The sequence below is a fragment of the Stylophora pistillata genome, chromosome 2 (genome assembly GCF_964205215.1).
Source record: "Stylophora pistillata chromosome 2, jaStyPist1.2, whole genome shotgun sequence".
NCBI lineage: Eukaryota > Metazoa > Cnidaria > Anthozoa > Scleractinia > Pocilloporidae > Stylophora > Stylophora pistillata.
In genome coordinates, this window is record NC_142520.1 from 9746875 (window position 1) to 9765772 (window position 18898).

General features: G+C 38.5%; 1 protein-coding gene across 1 annotated transcript; it reads left to right on the forward strand.

Annotated features, from left to right (window-relative positions):
* Window positions 1-662: 662 nt before the first annotated feature.
* On the forward strand, window positions 663-18721 carry LOC111347328 (uncharacterized). The gene is made up of 5 exons (XM_088747102.1): window positions 663-1057; window positions 4471-4736; window positions 5840-5954; window positions 15261-15779; window positions 17084-18721. Exons 1-5 carry the CDS (start codon window positions 976-978, stop codon window positions 17428-17430), a joined length of 1329 nt encoding a protein of 442 aa, XP_088603228.1. The 5' UTR covers window positions 663-975; the 3' UTR covers window positions 17431-18721.
* The last annotated feature ends 177 nt before the right edge of the window (window positions 18722-18898 follow it).

Here is an 18898-nt window from a genome sequence, read left to right on the forward strand (position 1 = left end):
GTAAAACAGATAGAAGAGCCATGACTGTAATCTGTTCTATTGTTAGGCACTCAGGATGCGGCTAGAGCACTCACGAAGTGGATAGAAATGCTGGACTACATCTCGTGTTTTCCCCCTACACTGCTTCTTTCGTGCTTTATCCGCTTCCTTTTTGCTTTAAAATAGAACAGAGCACAACGCAGGCTTCTCTTTTTGTTGATTAAATGTTTATTCACACCTGCCATATAGACAGATTTACTTTCGCACGTTCAAATTTATAGCATTTTTTCATTCCTTCAAATGGGTAAAGTTCCAAAGAGAAAACTCTTGGCAAAGGGTTTGACGTTACGTGACATTTCAGGACTCCTTCTCTATTGACTGTTTAATCATTTTGAAATAACAGTCTACACTCTATAAACACTCTCACTAGCCAAATGAATGGGAAAACACCAAACTCAGTCACGGTAGTCATTTAATTACTTTATATTCAAGGAGTTTATGAAACTGTGGAATTGTTTTGACTCCAACCTAAAATACCAGAGACTTCAATTAGTCAAAATTGACTCGTAGGGTGTTAAAGGAAGTTAATGAGTGATACTACTAATAATCATCATAACACTTAGTATCTCTAGATTTTTCTTCTCATCTTTGTTTTTGTTTTCTTTGTCATCGTTCGTTCGATTCTAAAAGAGAAATTTCTCTTTAAAGATTCCACAAAACAAGAGGCTTGTTAATGGGCATTTGTCAGGCACAAATAATGTTTGAAGAAAATAGGAAACAAGAACAGTTAAGAAACTTATTGTCCCGCCCAATTTTGATTAATAATGAATGACGATAACAGCAAAACTTCGCAGGTTTGGCTCTTCAAGAACCTAAAGCATTAGAGATGGAAAATTGATGGCTCTCGCATTTGTTTCCCTTTATTGAAAATATTTTCAAAAGGGAAACCTCCGTGATAGCGGATTAAAAACGTTGTTTTTTAACAAGACTGGGAAGATGGCCCGCCCGATGCTCTTTTTCATATTTCTTCTTTTTTCGTTTGGAGGCTGGTTCTTCACCTCAATAGCTGCAAGCCATGGTGAGTTAACTCCTTAACATTCTTTTGGGTGGGTTGGATGAAAATGTAGACTATGGCAACCCTCTAAAGTAATACAAATCTGGAGTCGCAAAAAAGCAAGGGCCCGAAACTTGAGTGCAAAGAAATTTTGTATTTCGTCAATAAGATTAACCCATATATAAATGATGAAGATGGAAACTACGATTTTACAAAGCGCTAACAAATTTAGAAACTTTCCAAACGAGTTGCAACAAAATCGATAGTGTACGGGAACTTCGTTCTTCACGGTATTTTGGTTTGAACTTTTCGGCAACGTTTCCAAAGTTTTAAATTTTTACAAAATTTGTTCAGATCAATTTCATCAATAAAAAATTAGAAATACGTAATAAAAGTTCTCATTCGGGATGATGAATAACTCGGCTGGCAACGTATAAGAGGCACTTAGACCTTTGTAACTTCAGGAGAGAATATCAAAAGGTGGAATTTGGTTTAAAGGTTTTTGTTGCTCAAGAGTTATCTTTTGCAGTTATTATTTGAGTCTCTAAAGCCATTAGACTCGTAAATATACTCATTGCGTTAGCTATAGTAAACGCAGCGAGTATGAAAACTCTGAGAAGTATTTCATATCGTCGTAGCGTTAAACTTCAGGTGGTTAAAGAGTGTTTGACCTCAGTTCTGCCTCCATGTATTAATATAACAGAGTATTCATATAAATCATTTTATAGCAGAAGAAACGAAGGTATCTCTAAAATTGCGGAACATGAGGAAAACGTCTGGATTATTATAATCTTTACACGGAGACGCCTTCTCATGCTTTTAATCATTGAGCAAAACCACAAGTAATATTTTCCTTTATGACGCTCGAGTCTTAAACTTTCAAGATAACGAGATAATCATCGAGCGAGTATGATTTTCTTTATCAACGTTATCGTATTTTTCATTTGAGAAATACCCTATAATAAGCAACATCTTTGCTTGTTGAAAATCCAGGAAGCTGTTTTAAACAAAGTACCTTGAAGTTTTTTTAAAATATGATTTAGTCCACGGGGAAAAATTGAATATAGCAAATAAAAACCTCATCCGTTGTATTGAATAGACGGTTGTCTCAGTATTTTGTCTCCTCTTGACTACTTAGCGTATGTAAGGAAACAAAAGAACTCCTTTAGGGTTAGGTAGGCCAGTGAGCGGTCCCTTAGAAACAAACAATTGCCTCAACTAACCCAACTTACAGTGACTCATATGAAAATAATTAGCCAGATCTAGAAAGGACGCCAAGAACACAAGATGTGCGGAGTTTGAATAGAGACATTCTAAAGAAAAAAAAGAAAAAAAGTCGTCGACGCCAGGTTACAATTAATTTCAACAAAATAGTTCCTTTCTTGTTACGAAAACGCTTTTACTAGCAGGAACTTTACGTCAGTATTTCATGGAAGTCCACGCGACTCCATTACTAGAATTGCACGAATTCTCATTTTTTTTTCCGGAGACACTTATGTTTTTCATAGAGAAAAAAACTAACCCATAACAATTCCCAGTGATGTTGATGGAAAAACATATCGATTATTTATGATTTTCGATCAGTTTTAAGCAGACACCTGGTCATGTTTTTCGATCCTCAAAAACTAAATAGGTGAAACATCCTAATTTCACTTTCGTCCTTAATTGCTATCATTTTGACCATCTTCCTACTCTCAGAACATAAAGAAAACTAATATAAAAATGAATTCTTCGTCCTCATTTCGATGGCCTCTATTGAGGCAGAGGGACTTTACTTACATGCAATCTAAGCAATAGCTTACGAACAGGACATTTCAACAATTTCTTGAACTGAGTTAGCCTTTGAAGTAAATAAAGTAAAGGAAATAAAATATTTATAGGCGATGTGAAATAACTCTTTGTCTGTATATAACAAAAAGAATGATAAATTTCTCAACAATGGCTCATTAATAATTTACTCAATGCAAATGCCACACAAGCAGTTTTGATTAGTAAGCCGAAAAGTGAGAGATAAATAATCCATGGGAATAAAAAAAACAAATCGACAGTGGTTTAGCGTGGTCTCGACGACAACGATATTCGTCATCACAGTGGCCAAAATGTTTTGGATTCTTTCAATGTGTGACATCTTGCGTTACACGTTGATGAGAGCAGCGTTGTCTGTACTCTTATCAAAAACGGCAAAGTGGCCAATCAGATTGCGAAATTGCTGCCAGTTGTGGTAAAACTCAGTACCTAATATAGCTATGAACTTATCTTTATCTCTGAGGGCTAACCTCTTTTGACTCGGGTATGTTGGAAGTTGGAAAAACTGTTTATATTAAGAAAATGGGTATTAATCGGGCTTGGTCTTTTTCATCTTTCGAGCTTCTTATAAGCACTTTAGCTCAAGTCGGTAAATTGACAAGAGCTATAATTTTCCCAAAGAGTTTTAGTCAGCAAAAGCAAGCTGTTTTCTATCGCTGTTTAGGTTTGGTAAAAAAACGAGATGTAAAGAACGGTTCAAATGGAGAAAGAATGCCTTTCATGTACCTCTTACACATTTTTCCTTTGTTCATATCTAGTTGAGGAAGATTACAATGAACAAGGTATGAATTCATAACGAACAGAAAAGGAGATGATTTTCTAAAAAATTCCATGCATCTTGACATTATTCCTTACATTTTTTGCTTTGGTTTTCATCTTGGGATAAAGTTTCAGAGGTCGTGAAAATAAGCACATTTAGGGGCATAATATATATTATTTGCCAGGCTTGATTGCAAAAATTCAAATTTTGTCCACTGGATAACTAATTAAAATATATCGTGAAATATTTACACAGAAGAAGAGACCACCGAAGGGGACTAACACATTTTTAAGGCCTCGTGATTAATGGAGAATACTAAGGATAACAATATTTTAATAAATGCAAAAAGCTCCCTTAGCTTAGCAGTGTGGAAAGCTTTCTTTTTTTCCATCTTTTTCTTTTTCTTTGCCCTACCACTCAGATTCGTTTTTGTTCGAAACATTCTAGTTTAGAATCTTTTTCTTTATCATTTTTTTTATTTAGCCACATCAACTGAAATTCGTTTTTATCTGAAAGCGAGTTACATTTTGAAACTTTTAATCCACTAAAAACGCATTAAAACGGAAGCAAAATCAATCATTTCAGCCCCTTTTTTGGATTTTTTGATTCACTCATAAAAAATCTGAACTCCGGTGCTTATATCGCGGAATTGTCATAGTTCTATTTTTCTGGTGTTAAAGGAAAAAGAATATCGCAGAAGGGTTATGAAAAACCAAGAGCTCCCTGTTTTCTGTAAATAATGGTTTTCCTCAACATTACTCAATTATACTATATTGTATTCGTTATTTTTTTAAGATTTTCTTTTTCGCCAACCTACGCGAGACGTTTCGCACGCCTAACAAAAGCTATCCTCTAATGTCTGACTTTATAGATAGCTGTCGGCGTCTAAAGTTCTTACAACAGAAAGATGGATATGGATTGGTAGGCCACGTCATTCAAAACATTTCATTACCAATCGGAACGCATATTTATAGTCACTGCAGAAATTGGTGTACAATGGAAGACAGGTGTAGATCGATCAACATGGGACCCTCAGGAGAAAAAGATAAAGTTTTATGTCAGTTGAGTGACTCGGATCACTTACAACACCCAAATGATCTGAAACCAATGACAGGCTTTATGTATAGGGGTACCGAGGTAAGAGTTTTATTATCACTTTTTTTTTTTGTTTTTTGTTTTCTGAGTTTGCTGCTGTTCGTAAGCCTTGTGTACCGTTTGATAGAGTTTCCTCGCTCCTTTGTGAGCCTTCGGCAACTCAGATAGGGCAATTTTATTTCAAAACCTTTTAAAATGAGGCCTGTGTTACAATGTTTTCTCAACCGCCAGAAAGATACAACTCGTACGAACTCAACTACTTTATTAACTGACGTAATAATTGCAGATACCAGTACTAATACGATAACTATCTTCTTAACTTAGAGCCCTCTATAGCTATAAAACTATAACCTCAGTGCACTACTGCACAACTCACAGCTTCCTTCAATGATCCTTGCAACGTCTCAACGTCCACAATACTTTTCCCAACGTAGCCTTCCGCACGGCTGACGATTCCAATAAGAGTAAATAACTCCAACAACTCTCTATGGTCCGGCTGTGTAAAAACACTAGCTCCTCTGGGCTCTTCACGACAACACTAACTCACTGAAAAAGGCCTAACTTTAACCGCTCGCGACTCCTTCTATATCTTTCACAAAATGTTCTCCAACATTCTAGGGATTTGTAATACCATCATTTTTAGTATAATGACATCACTATAGCATCATAACAAAATATGCTGACTAAGGGTTCAAGAAAGTTTCATTAAGAGTTCTCAGTGAGTCAGCGTGACTAAGCGTACTAGAAACTTCTTGAGTTCTATTTTTAGGAATTATGTAACGCAATGCACTCTCCATAACACCTGAGAACACTTGAATCGGTCAAAAAGGAAAAAAAAGATAAACGAGTTAAAAAAGACAAAGCTCCTATATGACGCACGTTCTGATTGGCTGAGACAGCATGCCTTATCAGAGTATCAAGAAGGGAGAACGAATCGTTTCTCCCCCTTCGCTTCTTTTGCTCTCTAACCGCTTTACCCTTCGCACTTTACAACAGAACAGAGCAAAGTCGAGGCTTCTTTATTTGTTACACAAAAATGATAAAACTCCAAGTATGCTCCGTATGGATAAAAAGTATACATCTCTCGCATGAATAGCATCTCCCATATTTTATGAAAAATAAAGCTTAGTATCTTTCCCCATCAGAACAAGTGTTGTTTAAACATGTGCTACAACAATGCAACTTGCCTGGTTGTATTTACGGATGAGGGATACAAGTGTGTTTGTCCACCTGGTTACACGGGAGACCACTGTGAAAAAGGCAAGAGTTATTTTGCACGTGCACTCTAATAGTCACGTTAGCCACTGCAATTATGCGTCTCTTTTGCGGATGAGTCGAAAACGAAGACCAAAAAACGAAGACCTAAGACCTAAGACCCACTCACTAAAGCGAAGACCCCTGGTCTAAAACCAAGACCCCGTGGTCTAAAACGAAGACCCTGTGGTCCAAAACGAAGACCCACTGGTCTAAAACGAAGACCCTGTGGTCTAAAACGAAGACCCACTGGTCTAAAACGAAGACCCTGTGGTCTTAAGCGAAGGCGCTGTGGTCTAAAACGAAGACCCTGTGGTCTAAAACGAAGACGCTGTGGTCTAAAACGAAGACCAATTGTTCTAAAAACCTATTTTTCAAGGAAAGGCTATACACTAAGCTAAACTGCTCTCATTTCTGTAGCGCATGAATTAAAATGTCATCCGAACGCGCGACCGACTTGACAGTAATGTTATCTCAGTCGGTACAACCATGTCAAATTGTGTAGCGCAATTATACTCTAAGAATATAGAAAGATACGTTTTAGAGACGATTTTGGTATATTTTGTCGTCACAAATACTCAATTTTTTAAATGCATATTCATTATTGAGCAAATTACGGTGAGGGGACCTCGTTACTTTGTTACACTGTCTTATCATATCAAAGCGCGAAGGTCAACTGTGCGTTACTCGCTAATTTATTCACCACAGGCCACATGGAAGATATCCCGCCAGATTACCTCCCGTCAGTTTTCTAGTTTGGTGTATGACATTTTTTACCTGTATTAAAGCCGCGACAGTTCCGTAACTGTTGTTCGTTTTTACACTTGCCTAATATATAAACAGTTACAGATTTCCCCGGGGACATTGACACGTGTTGTGTGCGCTCAGATGAAGCTCGCCCAGATGAAGCTCGCCCAGATGACATTTTAATTTATGCACTACAGAAGTTTAGTGTTTATGGTTTTGGACCATTCTGGCGGGAGATCATCCTTTTAGCCTATGGTGAATAAACTAGCGAGTCACCCACAGTTGACCTTTGCGCCTTTATATGATAAAGACAGTGTAGCAAAGTAGTCACCTCATCGTAACTTGAAAAAAAGGTATTCAGAACAATGGGTCTTTGTGTTACACCAGTGGGTCTTCGTTTTAGACCAGTGGATCTTCGTTTTAGGCCACTGGGTCTTCGTTTTAGACCAGTGGGTCTTCGTTTTAGACCACAGAGTCTTCGTTTTAGACCAGGGGGTCTTCGTTTTAGACCAGCGGGTCTTAGGTCTTAGGTCCTAGGTCTTGGTTTTTTGGTCTTCGTTTTCGACACATCCTCTCTTTTGTATCCATGTTACCATTGTCTTGTATGCTTTGACATGTCTTCCGATGACTTACGAGTCATTTATTATCCAACTGTGTTTCTTAGAGTACAAATAAGGCCCAGAACGAGTTCAAATGTCTCGCTGTATTTGCACTCCACAGAACTTAGACAGGTCTTCTCGCCGCTCAAGCGACGAATTGGATTGAAGTTACAAACAAAACTGGCGCAAAATCTGAATTATTTCTCAAACGACCAAGAGTCGGAATGGCTGACGAATATTGATCCAGATTTTTTCGATAAAGCGATGGAAGAAAAGCAGGTAGACGACATTGAAATTTCAACATATGTTCAAGGAAACAGAAACAGCAACACGACAACGCGGCTGATTCCGCACCGCTCAGCACTCCCAGTATATAGATATCCGCGAAATAATCCCGCATTGAAAACATAATTTGGAGTGTGGGATAATAAATCTCTTATCAAACATCTTAATGCGTATTATCGCTAAGTATTTTTACTCGTTGTTTGTATTTTGTCGCCCTACGGGTTCGCAAAATACTCAGGCATACTATACAACAAAACGTTTATTAAGATAAATGTATCACACATTGCATCCCATCCCCCTGAAAGCCACGTGGTTCTCTCAACACCCCCGCCCCCCTTCGATAGAAAATGACTGGTCCCCAAACATTATCCTACGTGGTGTCGAGTGTGGCAGGTCATCCAATCAGAACATGCTTGTTAACAGAAAAAAATTGTTTCTACAGATGTAAACGAGTGTACCACCAATACCCACAATTGTGATGTCAATGCTGAGTGCAACAATACCGAAGGTTCTTTTAACTGCAGCTGCAAGATTGGGTTCAATGGCGATGGCAAGAAATGCACAGGTAACTACGAGATCTGTTCATGTAAATTGTTCCAAGTATCGAAATCTGTTTCTTATATTTGCGTGAACTTGACAAACGTATCAAGAACATCAACGATTTTCATAAGCGAGCTGTATGTAGTAATGTAGAGAGATCAATTGGTTGGTAATGTGTCATTTATCACGCTTTGATTACGCGTTTCGTGTCTAGAGTGCTACTTCCTGTCATCAAAAGAATTACGAATTACGTAGTATCGCTAAGTATTTTTACTCGATGTTTGTATTTTGATTTTGTGGAAATCAAATTGTGTTTTTTAGTCTATGTTGCATTACAGTATTTGTGTTTGGAGTTCAGTCAAGTTTACAATTAATGTTTTTAATCATAGTTTAATTTTCATTCTGCAATCATTCTCAACATTACGTCACGCACGTCTTTCGCCATAGAATACTTGGGTCCTTTCTTGATGATGTGGCTACTAATTAATTTGATTTCAGATTGTTTACTTTTGGATTGGTTGTATATTTGATATGTCAGTCTCGTAAAAAGTCGCATATCGCAAGTGATCAGACTAATTCTTGAATATGTTTTTATTATTTGTCATTATTTCCTTCCAACGGAAAGCATTTCTTTCTTCGGATGTAAACGAATGTGCCACCGATGCCCACAACTGTGGTGTCCATGCTCACTGTTATAACACCGAAGGTTCCTTCAACTGCCGCTGCAAAGAAGGGTTTAGTGGCGATGGCAAGAACTGCAGAGGTAATAATGATATTTGTCTATCTAAAGTTTACCCAACATCGAAAACAATAGATTCATAATCCTTGTTTGTTTGTACTTTCCTAACATGACGAGAGCTTCTCTTTTGCTCTCCAAACATTTTGCTTGTATCCATATCGCAATAATTTGAAATAACACAGACTGATTCAACTCATGGGGATGCAAAACTGAGTTCAACTGAGTTAGTGTGAAAATGTTCTGCCTTTTTATTTGAGAAAGTCCTGACCATTATTGAGTTATTTTAGATCACGTACAAACCAGATTGGCTCATTTTTCCTTTATCACAAACCAGTCAGATTGCCGCATTAGGTATGTATCACGTACCAATAAAATCACAGCATTGTGGTATGCTTGCACCAGTCCGAATGCCATACACCAAGAATGACATAAACAATAACTGTGAGCTCATCTACTCTGTATAATGATCCATGTCCTTCGTGAGTTTTGCTATGATCTCTCTGGATTAGAAAGGTCTTCAGGGAATTTTTTCAACCCTTTGAAAGTTAAAATGTCTTTCGTGTACCACTCCTTTAATTGCAACGCCCACACCGTCAGCTGAAGGCCTAACACGAATATATCATTAGAGCTTTTTATTTGGGAAGGGCCACTTTTTTCGGCTCAGGTAAAACTTGTGCAAAGCATATCCATAAATAATATTTGACTCATAATCTTTTTTTTTGCCTTGTGGTTGCTCTTTTTGCAAAGGTTGAAAAGACCATGCCCACCGAGTTATATTTACCTTCTGCGTTGACTAAAAACTGGTTACAGAAGTGTTTTGTCATGTTTTATTGTATACCTAACTTTTTGTGTGTTTTACCTGACTACTGCCCTTATTACTTTTGTGCTTGGGACTGGGGTGAAAAAAATCCCAACTGTAATTATGACGCGCCTAAAAGCTATTCCTAACAAGTGCGATGAAGAAAGTACTTAAACATTTTGCAAACTACCAGCTTGTTATCGCTTTTAGCAAATCACTGTTGCTAAAATAACAAAACTGCTCTACAATCGAGGAATCGATGTTAATTATCTCACTTTTTCATGTGTTAAAGATTGTTTTCTTCTACCGCACTTTGCCTTCCGTTAGCTAGAAGAAAACCTCGGGGATGGGGAGGGATGGGAGGAAGAACTGAAATAATTCTTTTTGGGTATGTGCCGGTGGCCTCCCAGAATCCCCACCCTATTTTATACCCCATTCACACCAAAGCCTAAACATGCTTTAAAGCTGTTTTGTCAAACATGGTTTAACAAAACAGCTCCATAGAAGCTGCTCAAATCAATATTTGGTTGACTTGAAATGTGGTACATTGAAAATACAATTTAGCAATTGCTTGAATCTTGAGGAAAATTTAGGTTTTCAGTTCTGTGCTTCTGATTTTTATTCAGTTAAACCTGGTTTAACTAAACAAGTTTTCTGGTGTGAATGGGGTATTAGTCTATTTTGTGACCATTTATAGACCCATCACTTTTGGTGATACTTGAAAAACTTTTGAATAGCGCATTTCCCATTTTTTAATCCCCAGTTATCGCAAGTTTCGTAAACCCAATATCCCGAAAATGTTTTTCTTACGGAAAGCCAAAAGCTACTGTCAATCAGAAACTAAGAAAAGTATAGTTCCTTTGATGAGAAATATACCTACATGCATCGTGCATAACTCCTTTCACGAGGAAAGAAAAGGTATTCAGCTGTTTGCAGAAAGGTTGTCCGAAAAAGCGCAAGCCATATTAATACTCGTTTCTTTGTTTCTAAATGTTATCCACTGATTAAATATTTTGTTTAACTGGTAATTTCCCACTACAATTTCATATTTACGTTTTGCTCGTCACTATGGAGTAGACGCTCTCAGATAAAATGCCATTAACAGCATAAATTTTATGACATAATCCTAACTAAAAAAAGAAAAATTCTCAAGGATCATTCTGCATCTGTTAGCCAATTTTCCACTCATTTCTCACGCACTTTGATGTTTTCTTTGCAAATAAAATTCGTTTTTTGCTACCTTGGACTTCCCGCAATTACGTGTCAATTCTTTGTAAACAATTTGCATTTTATCACGTATTTCGCACGGACAGGGATAAGGCCAGATAGGCAACAACCACATAAGGAGCCTACGTTGTTATGCCTTGAAATATGATACTTTTCTCTTCATTCAATCTATTTTCACTTGTTCGAAGAACGAAGACTGAAAAATATCTTTGTTCAGAGATGAAATAGAGTTTTTGATTTGATTTCCTTCGCAACAATATATGAAAACTATTTTAGAGGCAACTAGTTGTAACTGAATGATTAAGACTTTGTCTCTGATGAAGGAACAGCAGTAAGGATTGTCGTAGCCTATGAGCAGATCGTCGTTTGGTCTCGTCGCGCAACGTCGGAGAAATGGCATTGCGTGACGATACCAAATTAGGAAGTTAGGGCTGTGGGGGGAGACTGCAGGGGGCGTGGTACCTATGCAGGCTATTTTTGCCAACAGTGCTTATGTTTTAAATGGACGGAGAAAAAATAGGATAAAGTTTGTAAAATGTCCATACCGAATGAAACGCATTGTACACAGTACAAGATAAGGATAAGTTAAGCCATAATAATCCTTATAATGTGAGGACCTCGTCAGTTTAAACCATATCCCTGATGTTCCTTTTATAGCATCAAAGAGAATGACAATCAAACAGAAAAACAAACAAAGAAGCACATAGTCAATTTTCAATTAACTGCGTTATATAAATACCGTAGCTGAGGATTCGAGTTAATGCCCTCCCTACAATGAGCGCCCCTCTCTGAAAAGCGCCCCATCACATTTGATTTTTTTTTTTAATGAGCGTCCCTATTCTAATAAGCGCTCCAATTGAATAGGTATTCTCATCCCAATACGCAACCCTACACTGATAAGCGCCCCTATTCTAAATCAGTAATAGCACTGTGGAGTACATGTGCATTGAGATCAACCGTAGCTCATCTTCCTTTAATTGGTCACTGAAAGCCTCATAACAAAATCAATGGTCTATGTCTCCGTCTTTGAACTTTTATGTTTAGTTCATTCATTGTGTGACGTTTCCAACTTGGTCGACCGTTCTAGTCAGGAACCATCCATGGACAGCAAGTCTGTCATTTTACAGTCTATTTCATCTTTTGAAAGAAATAGGTTTCTTTTGCACATTCTACTATTTCTCAAGAAGGAAATAACCGCCCTGTACCTGATGCCGGATTTCACTGTCGCACAATCATCAAAACCATAGAACAAAGAAAGTCAAGAATCAAAGGAATGAAATTATGTGAATAGTCAAACAGTCTCGCAAAGATTCAGGGTATGGGTGATGTTTTGTGCGAAAGATATTCGAAGAAATGTTTCCCTCGAGACTTTGTACAAAGACGCTATGTTGGGACACCAGTATGGCGGCCGGAAGCTAACAAAAACAGATGTCATTGAGTTTTGCCTTAAAAGGCCTGTAGTCGTCATCTTAGGGCTCGGAAGACATCTGTATGAGCTCTGGTTCTCACACAAGAACTCTTCTTATTACACGACTCGGGCAGTCAAAGGGCCAATAACTAAGATCAACCAATCAAAATGCTCTATTGCCGGTAAATATTCTCTAAGTATTGGACCGGGCACTGTCCCGAATAGTCCCGAATGATACCGCACTTGTGTCCCTTTGAACTTCAGTCGTATAGATCGTATTAAGTCACGTGACCAACTCAACAATTGGCCGCCATGTTGGTGCACATCCAAAGTAAACAATACAAAGGGAAGGGCGATAGATTCGAGCGAAAAGATGGTGATATGTGCAATAGTTGGTTGTGGAACGAGAAGTGTGCATGATAAAGGAGTTTATATGGCTAGGATACCTTCCATAATCACAAACCAAGGTGAAGAAATTAGAAAATTAACGAAGGAACGCCGTAAAGCATGGATCTCGGCGATAAGTAGAAGATACCTCACGGACTCATTTTGAAAAATAGCCGCATATAACCGCTTAGTTGTTACTTTGTTAAGTTCTGGATAGCAGATGTTCTCATGATCAGTGATTGTGAAGGGAGTGAAGGGTTAGTCGAGGCAGCAGCCTTACTCTGGGATGCAACAATCCTTCCTGCTCTGTGTCTAAAAAAGCTATTACCTTTGGCTTGATTTATGGTGTCAATTTGAACCCTCTCAATTTGTTCTTTTGTTATGTCTATATGGATACTTTGACATACCTTAACTAAGTCATTATATGATAAATCAAGGTATTTCTTGTCAAAAAGGCTCATCACAGCTGGAACATTACGGCTTGGTAGAACATAGCTGTCAGCATAAGGAGAAATCAAGGATAATAATATTGGTTTTGTTTGACATTTACTGAGTTCACAGAATAGTGTGTCCATTTCCGGTTCGCTTGGTGCCGGCACTTGTGATTTAGTAGTAATTTTTTCCTTCTGGTTTGTTGTTGTTTCGATCATTTCAGGCAGCCTGTCGATATTCGCATCAAGATCGGCCTTCATTTTCTTAGCTGATTTGAAGTTAATATCCCTAGCCCTTGCGTATTCTACTTCGTTTGCACGATTTGGTAGATTCCACGTGCACTTCATTTGTGTGCACGAAAGTCTGCCGTTAACCTTCGTCCACGCTTCCAAATAAAACAGTACACTAGCGATATGAGAACAAGATTCGGATAGTCCTGCCTTGCATCCCAAACAATGGGCACAGTTGATAGTTCCATCCTTTTCAGTTATAATCCAGATGTTAATCAAAGGATCGTTCAGGCGCTGAGAATGTTTCACCTTAGCCAAGATGACAAACTTGTTTGAAATTATGTGCCCTTGTACGCTTGTAATAAATCCAGAAACCATTTGGTTGTATGCCTCTAGACTTCTAAACGCTTTAAATTGCTGCTGTGTGTAGAAGCTGGTTTCAAGAACTAAATAGCAAAGCAAATCTGTTGATTCCACCGGTGGCAAACAGTCGGGTTCGTAGCGCTTCCCCTCGATCAAAACATAATCGATTCCGATCGTTCTATTTTATCCAAATAGCGCTTTCTAACTTTTCCTTCCAACTTTTTAGCATATCGGGACAAGGGAAATGATGATTCCTTATCACAATCATCTTGCGAAACGGAAGAATCTTGATTACAAGCCATTTTAATTTTTGACATTTCAAAAACCGGAGTTTGTTTACCTAATTTGCATAGAGCTACACGTAAGTGCATGTGCACCAACATGGCGTCAAATTATGTCGTGACCTCACGTGAATACGATCTATAATAAATCTCTTTTTAACCAAGCTTGCTCGGGACCGTACTGGAAAAATATCGGCCCTCGGTCTTTTTTGTACGGACCTCGCTGCGCTCGGTCCGTACTGTCAAGACCTCGGGCCGATATTGTCCCAGTGCGGCCGTCGCGCTAGGTTAATAAGATATATATATTGCGAGGTCTGGGCAGATAAGTCGCTCTTCTTTAACCCATGTGACAGCATGTTAATCTCCTGTCACGCAAAATCTTAGAAATTTAACTGTGCTTTATCACAAGACGAAAAACCAATAAAACTGAAAATTTGTAGAAAGATACGTCAGCTGCTTTATTAACTATTTAAACTAAAATCTCATAAAGATTGATAATTCCTTACTTTTAATTTTGATGAAATCACATGAAAACCAAGAATGAAACCCCCTGGTTCGAAAAAGCGCCTTTCATTGGTGTACCAAAAGTAAAAGAGCGCCCCCAGGCGTTAAATCGAAATTTTACGATGTGCTCAATTCTCGACTTTTATCACGCAGAATGACCGGATATCATCAGTTATTTATAAGCACTGAAGCGGGAAAATGTAAACCCAAAAGCTCAGAATATGAATAAGCGAAGAGAGGGCAGAAACTAGCGCCGCAGCATTGATAAAACTCGTCTTTCCGATTTTTAGAAGCAATAAGTTAGACACCCAAGAGATGCTTTTGAATAGAAGGGGTATATCTTTAATTCAGGCTTAAAAATAGGAAGTCTAAGGATATATGAAGACTATTCCTTAAGCTTTGGAAATGACGTAGTAACGGACAGTTTTAGTCAAAGACCAGTTTCAAAAGTGATCATTTTTAACAAAGAAGACACACGCAACATTTCCAACCACAATCAGATGCGATGCTTGGTATTCTTTCAGGAGAAATATTTCGTGACGAAAGAGTATGTGTAAATTGAGAGGCAATTAACTGAGTATATGATCCAATGAAGAAAATGAAATGAATGGCTTAATAATTAAATTACTAGATGAGTAATTTTATGGATCAATTTACATGATCTTGACTTTTCCATGTCTCTCTTTGTAAGTGCAAATATACCTTCAATAAAAGGAAAAAAAAAACCTTTATGCCTACATTGATGTAGATAACTCAACTATCCCCTTTTAGCATTCAAGGCCGTTTTTACAAACCTCAATGCCAGTGGAAGATTTGGTCCAACAAGGCTGGGCAGTCACTACACAGGACAGGATCATGACGGACAAGTTACTGTGTCCAGCGGTATTCAAAACTGGACTGTGCCGCACACTGGTGACTACAGAATAGAAGCAATGGGAGCAACAGGGGGGTACGATTTACACGCTAACAGCACTCAGCACCAGGGAAGAGGAGCAAGAATGATTGCAACATTCAGTTTAAAAAAGAGTGGGGTCCTTCGGATACTTGTTGGTCAAGAAGGAGGAATAAACAAAGTGTTTCCCAGTTCTGGAGGTGGTGGAGGTACTTTCGTGGTGAGAGGAGCCAGCACACCTTTGATAATAGCTGGAGGCGGAGGAGGGGTAAGTGCAGTTAAGTCAAGACATGAAGGATGTGACGCCAGCACAAACACAGCAGGGAATCCAGGATACAAATCATGGTCAGGGGGGAGCAATGGACATGGTGCACAGAATGCTGATGGTAGACCGTCAGGTGAGAGTATATCGTGATGATTCCTCGCATCTCAGTTGTTCATTTAATGTTATATCCTAGCTACATGATAAAGGGCGCTCTGATTGGATTCTAATTCATGAAAAAGAAATGGATGGTGCATCGAGATGGTTCAGGTTGACGTCATTGTCGGTGAAAAGTTTCTATTGAGTTTAGCTGCGAAGTTTCAAAACTTTAAAGATCGTTTTTCCGTTCTATTCCGATTTAGAAGAACCCATTGGAGCTCAAAAGTAAAAGAAATATGCTAACTAGTCATCGTTTAGAAAGACAATGAGCGTAACTCTGTAAAGCGACGGAATTAGTTTTGGAGTCCAGGATACTTTTATTCCCAAAGGCGATGAGCAGTACGGCCTGAAATGAAACTGAGTTTATTGACATTAGCTTAGGCCTCGCGAAGCTGGGGTAATTATTGTTGTGAATTTTTGATTCATGTATGTCCCAAAAGTGTTGTTCAATAGATGATTTTCGTTTGAAACCGTACCATTTTCCAGATTTTCAACATAAAGGGACGCAATTTCTAATCGTCAATTCTAGTAACCAACAATTCAAGGAAGTAAATCTACCACAAGGGACTCGTAAACTCAAGAAATTTGTAGTTTTTTTCGCTTCGTTGTTTGAACGATCAGTATTACTTTTAGGGTTGCCATGATAACTCCAGAAGCTAGAGTTTACTAATGTCGGGCTACGCTTCGAGCAACTCTTCCCTTTCGCTTTCCAAACTTCCCCCGTTGATACAGAACACGATACACGCATTGGAAGCATGAACCGATTCTTTGATAGAAACAACTTTCCGGCTCAATACCGTTTGCACAAGGTTCACTCTTCAGCGCCACGAAGTGCTTCTAAGTGATATGAAATTGTTAATATTATGCAATTATTGACTGAGAGGGAGGGATGGACGAGAAAAAAAATTATAATAGTAATAATTTCTTAAGGTGTACTGCAGTTTCATGAAATGTATGAAAGCGATCCTCGCTGTAATAAACCCTACCTAGGTAGTAGTGATCTTAGCCCATAACTTCTGCGATACTGGTGCAGTGCTCTACCAACTGAGCTATGATGTTCATATATTCAAAATTAATTGATTTATATCACTGGTATTATAGACGCTATATAAAAATATCAAACCTTAGGGATAGCGGCTCAATTAAAATGCATCATATAAAGATTTTGCTGAGCTGATATGGGTTTAGTGGAGCGTCTTGAAACACGATGAAAAAGTTCCAAAAATCGAATGGGCTCGCTTTTGTTTACTAAAATCTTCAGACATATTCATTGTATTTCAGGTGGTGGTGGTGGCGGGTTTTACTCCAGTGGAAGAAGTGGAACGAATTTTAATGGAACCAAAGGATATGGTGGAGAAGGTGGTAAGGGATTTATTCAGGGAGGGGTGGGTGGAAGAGCCATGCATAATGATGTCGATGGTGGGTTTGGTGGAGGTGGTGGAGCTAATGGAGAGGGAAGAGGAGGAGGAGGAGGAGGAGGAGGGTACTCTGGGGGAAGCAGCGGAAAGAATGATTTTGATTCTTGTGGGGGTGGGGGAGGCTCATACAACGGTGGAGACAACCAGGACAATGATTGTTGTTATAACACCGCTGGTCATGGTCAAGTAATTATTACGTTCCTGAAGTAAAAAAGTTTATCTACAGTGGTGATAATAGCATTACCATTTAGCTTTTATTGCTCAGCATTCTAATTGACTGATGGTACTCAGTTAAAATAGCAAATAACGTTTAACTGTTTGATTGTAACTTTCCGTGAAACACAAATGTCCCCCATCTTATGTTTCATTTGGTTTACTTGTGGCTATCATTTCTTTTAGTCATTTATTGACTGGGCTCGACGATATGGGAGGGAAGGTCGAAGGGAAGATGGTGAAACGCGCCAACAGCCTAATCGATACTTTATATTAATCCATGGATCTTTAAATTGCAAAATTACCTTTCAAATTCTTTTTTGACTAGAGCTTTCATGTTTGCTCAACATCCAGCTAATTTAGCTTTCCTATTTCACTTCCACTTGATAATGATGATTACATAAAAACTGATCTATTACTTAGTATCTCCCAGGGGATATCACTGTCAGTATCTGTCCTACTCAGCCAAAAAGGTTCTTATTTGTATCTGATCAAAATTTGAGCACTATTTTTGTTTGTTTGTTTTTTTTTTTTCATAAACCGAGTCTCAGTTGTTACTTGTTAATATGGATTGAAACCAAAATCGGTCCGATAGAAAAACCCATAAGGCAAACGAGTGAAACACGGTTTTCTTCTATTCTTCTTCTTTTTTGCTTTTCTTATTGTTTCGGACAGTATGCCCCTATGATGTCACTCTCTCAACCAATCAGATACAATACTAAGACCAAACACGACCCATTGAACAGCGTTTTCCCGTGTTTTAGGCAGCTCGGCTGTTTTTACTTTTTCATCAAGTGCTAAACGTATTGTGTCTTATTTCTGGTCGGCCATTGTCATTTCTCTGTTTTTTTTTGTCTTTTTTTCTATCGCGATACTCACTCGAATAGCGCTCTAATCCTACAGAAAAAGAGATCTTTTTTTATAGTTCAAAAGTCAAATGGGGATCTAAAACTTAAGATAACGAAGTAATTTTTTTTTCAGAAATCGAGTCGTACTCGTCATTCTTTTTCACCAAGGTCTTGCATAAAGATCACACTGTCACACAGTCTAAATATCACTCTGTGCAACCTAAAACGATAACAAACAATTCTAGATGATTATATGTTCTGGAAGCTTCGGACTAACTCTTGCCTGTTCATTCATATCAATCTTTTGATACAAATCTTCACTGACCTTCTTTTACCGATGTTCAATGAGATCAGTGAAGATTTGAGATCAAGTAGTAAAGACGCCTGTTACACTGTAACAGTCTGAAATCAGTATGGCTTTTCGGACGCGGAGAAGGGGGAGGGGGGAGGTAGGGGAGATGAAGGGGAAGGGGGGAGGGGAGGGGTGTGGAAGGGGGTGGGGAAAGGGGGCTTCCTATATTTTGACATAGCTTGCTAACTTATACTCATCCCTCTTACCACCCAACCTTGTCTGTGAGAAGAGAGGGTGGGGGGGGGGGGGGGAGAGAAAGGACTGT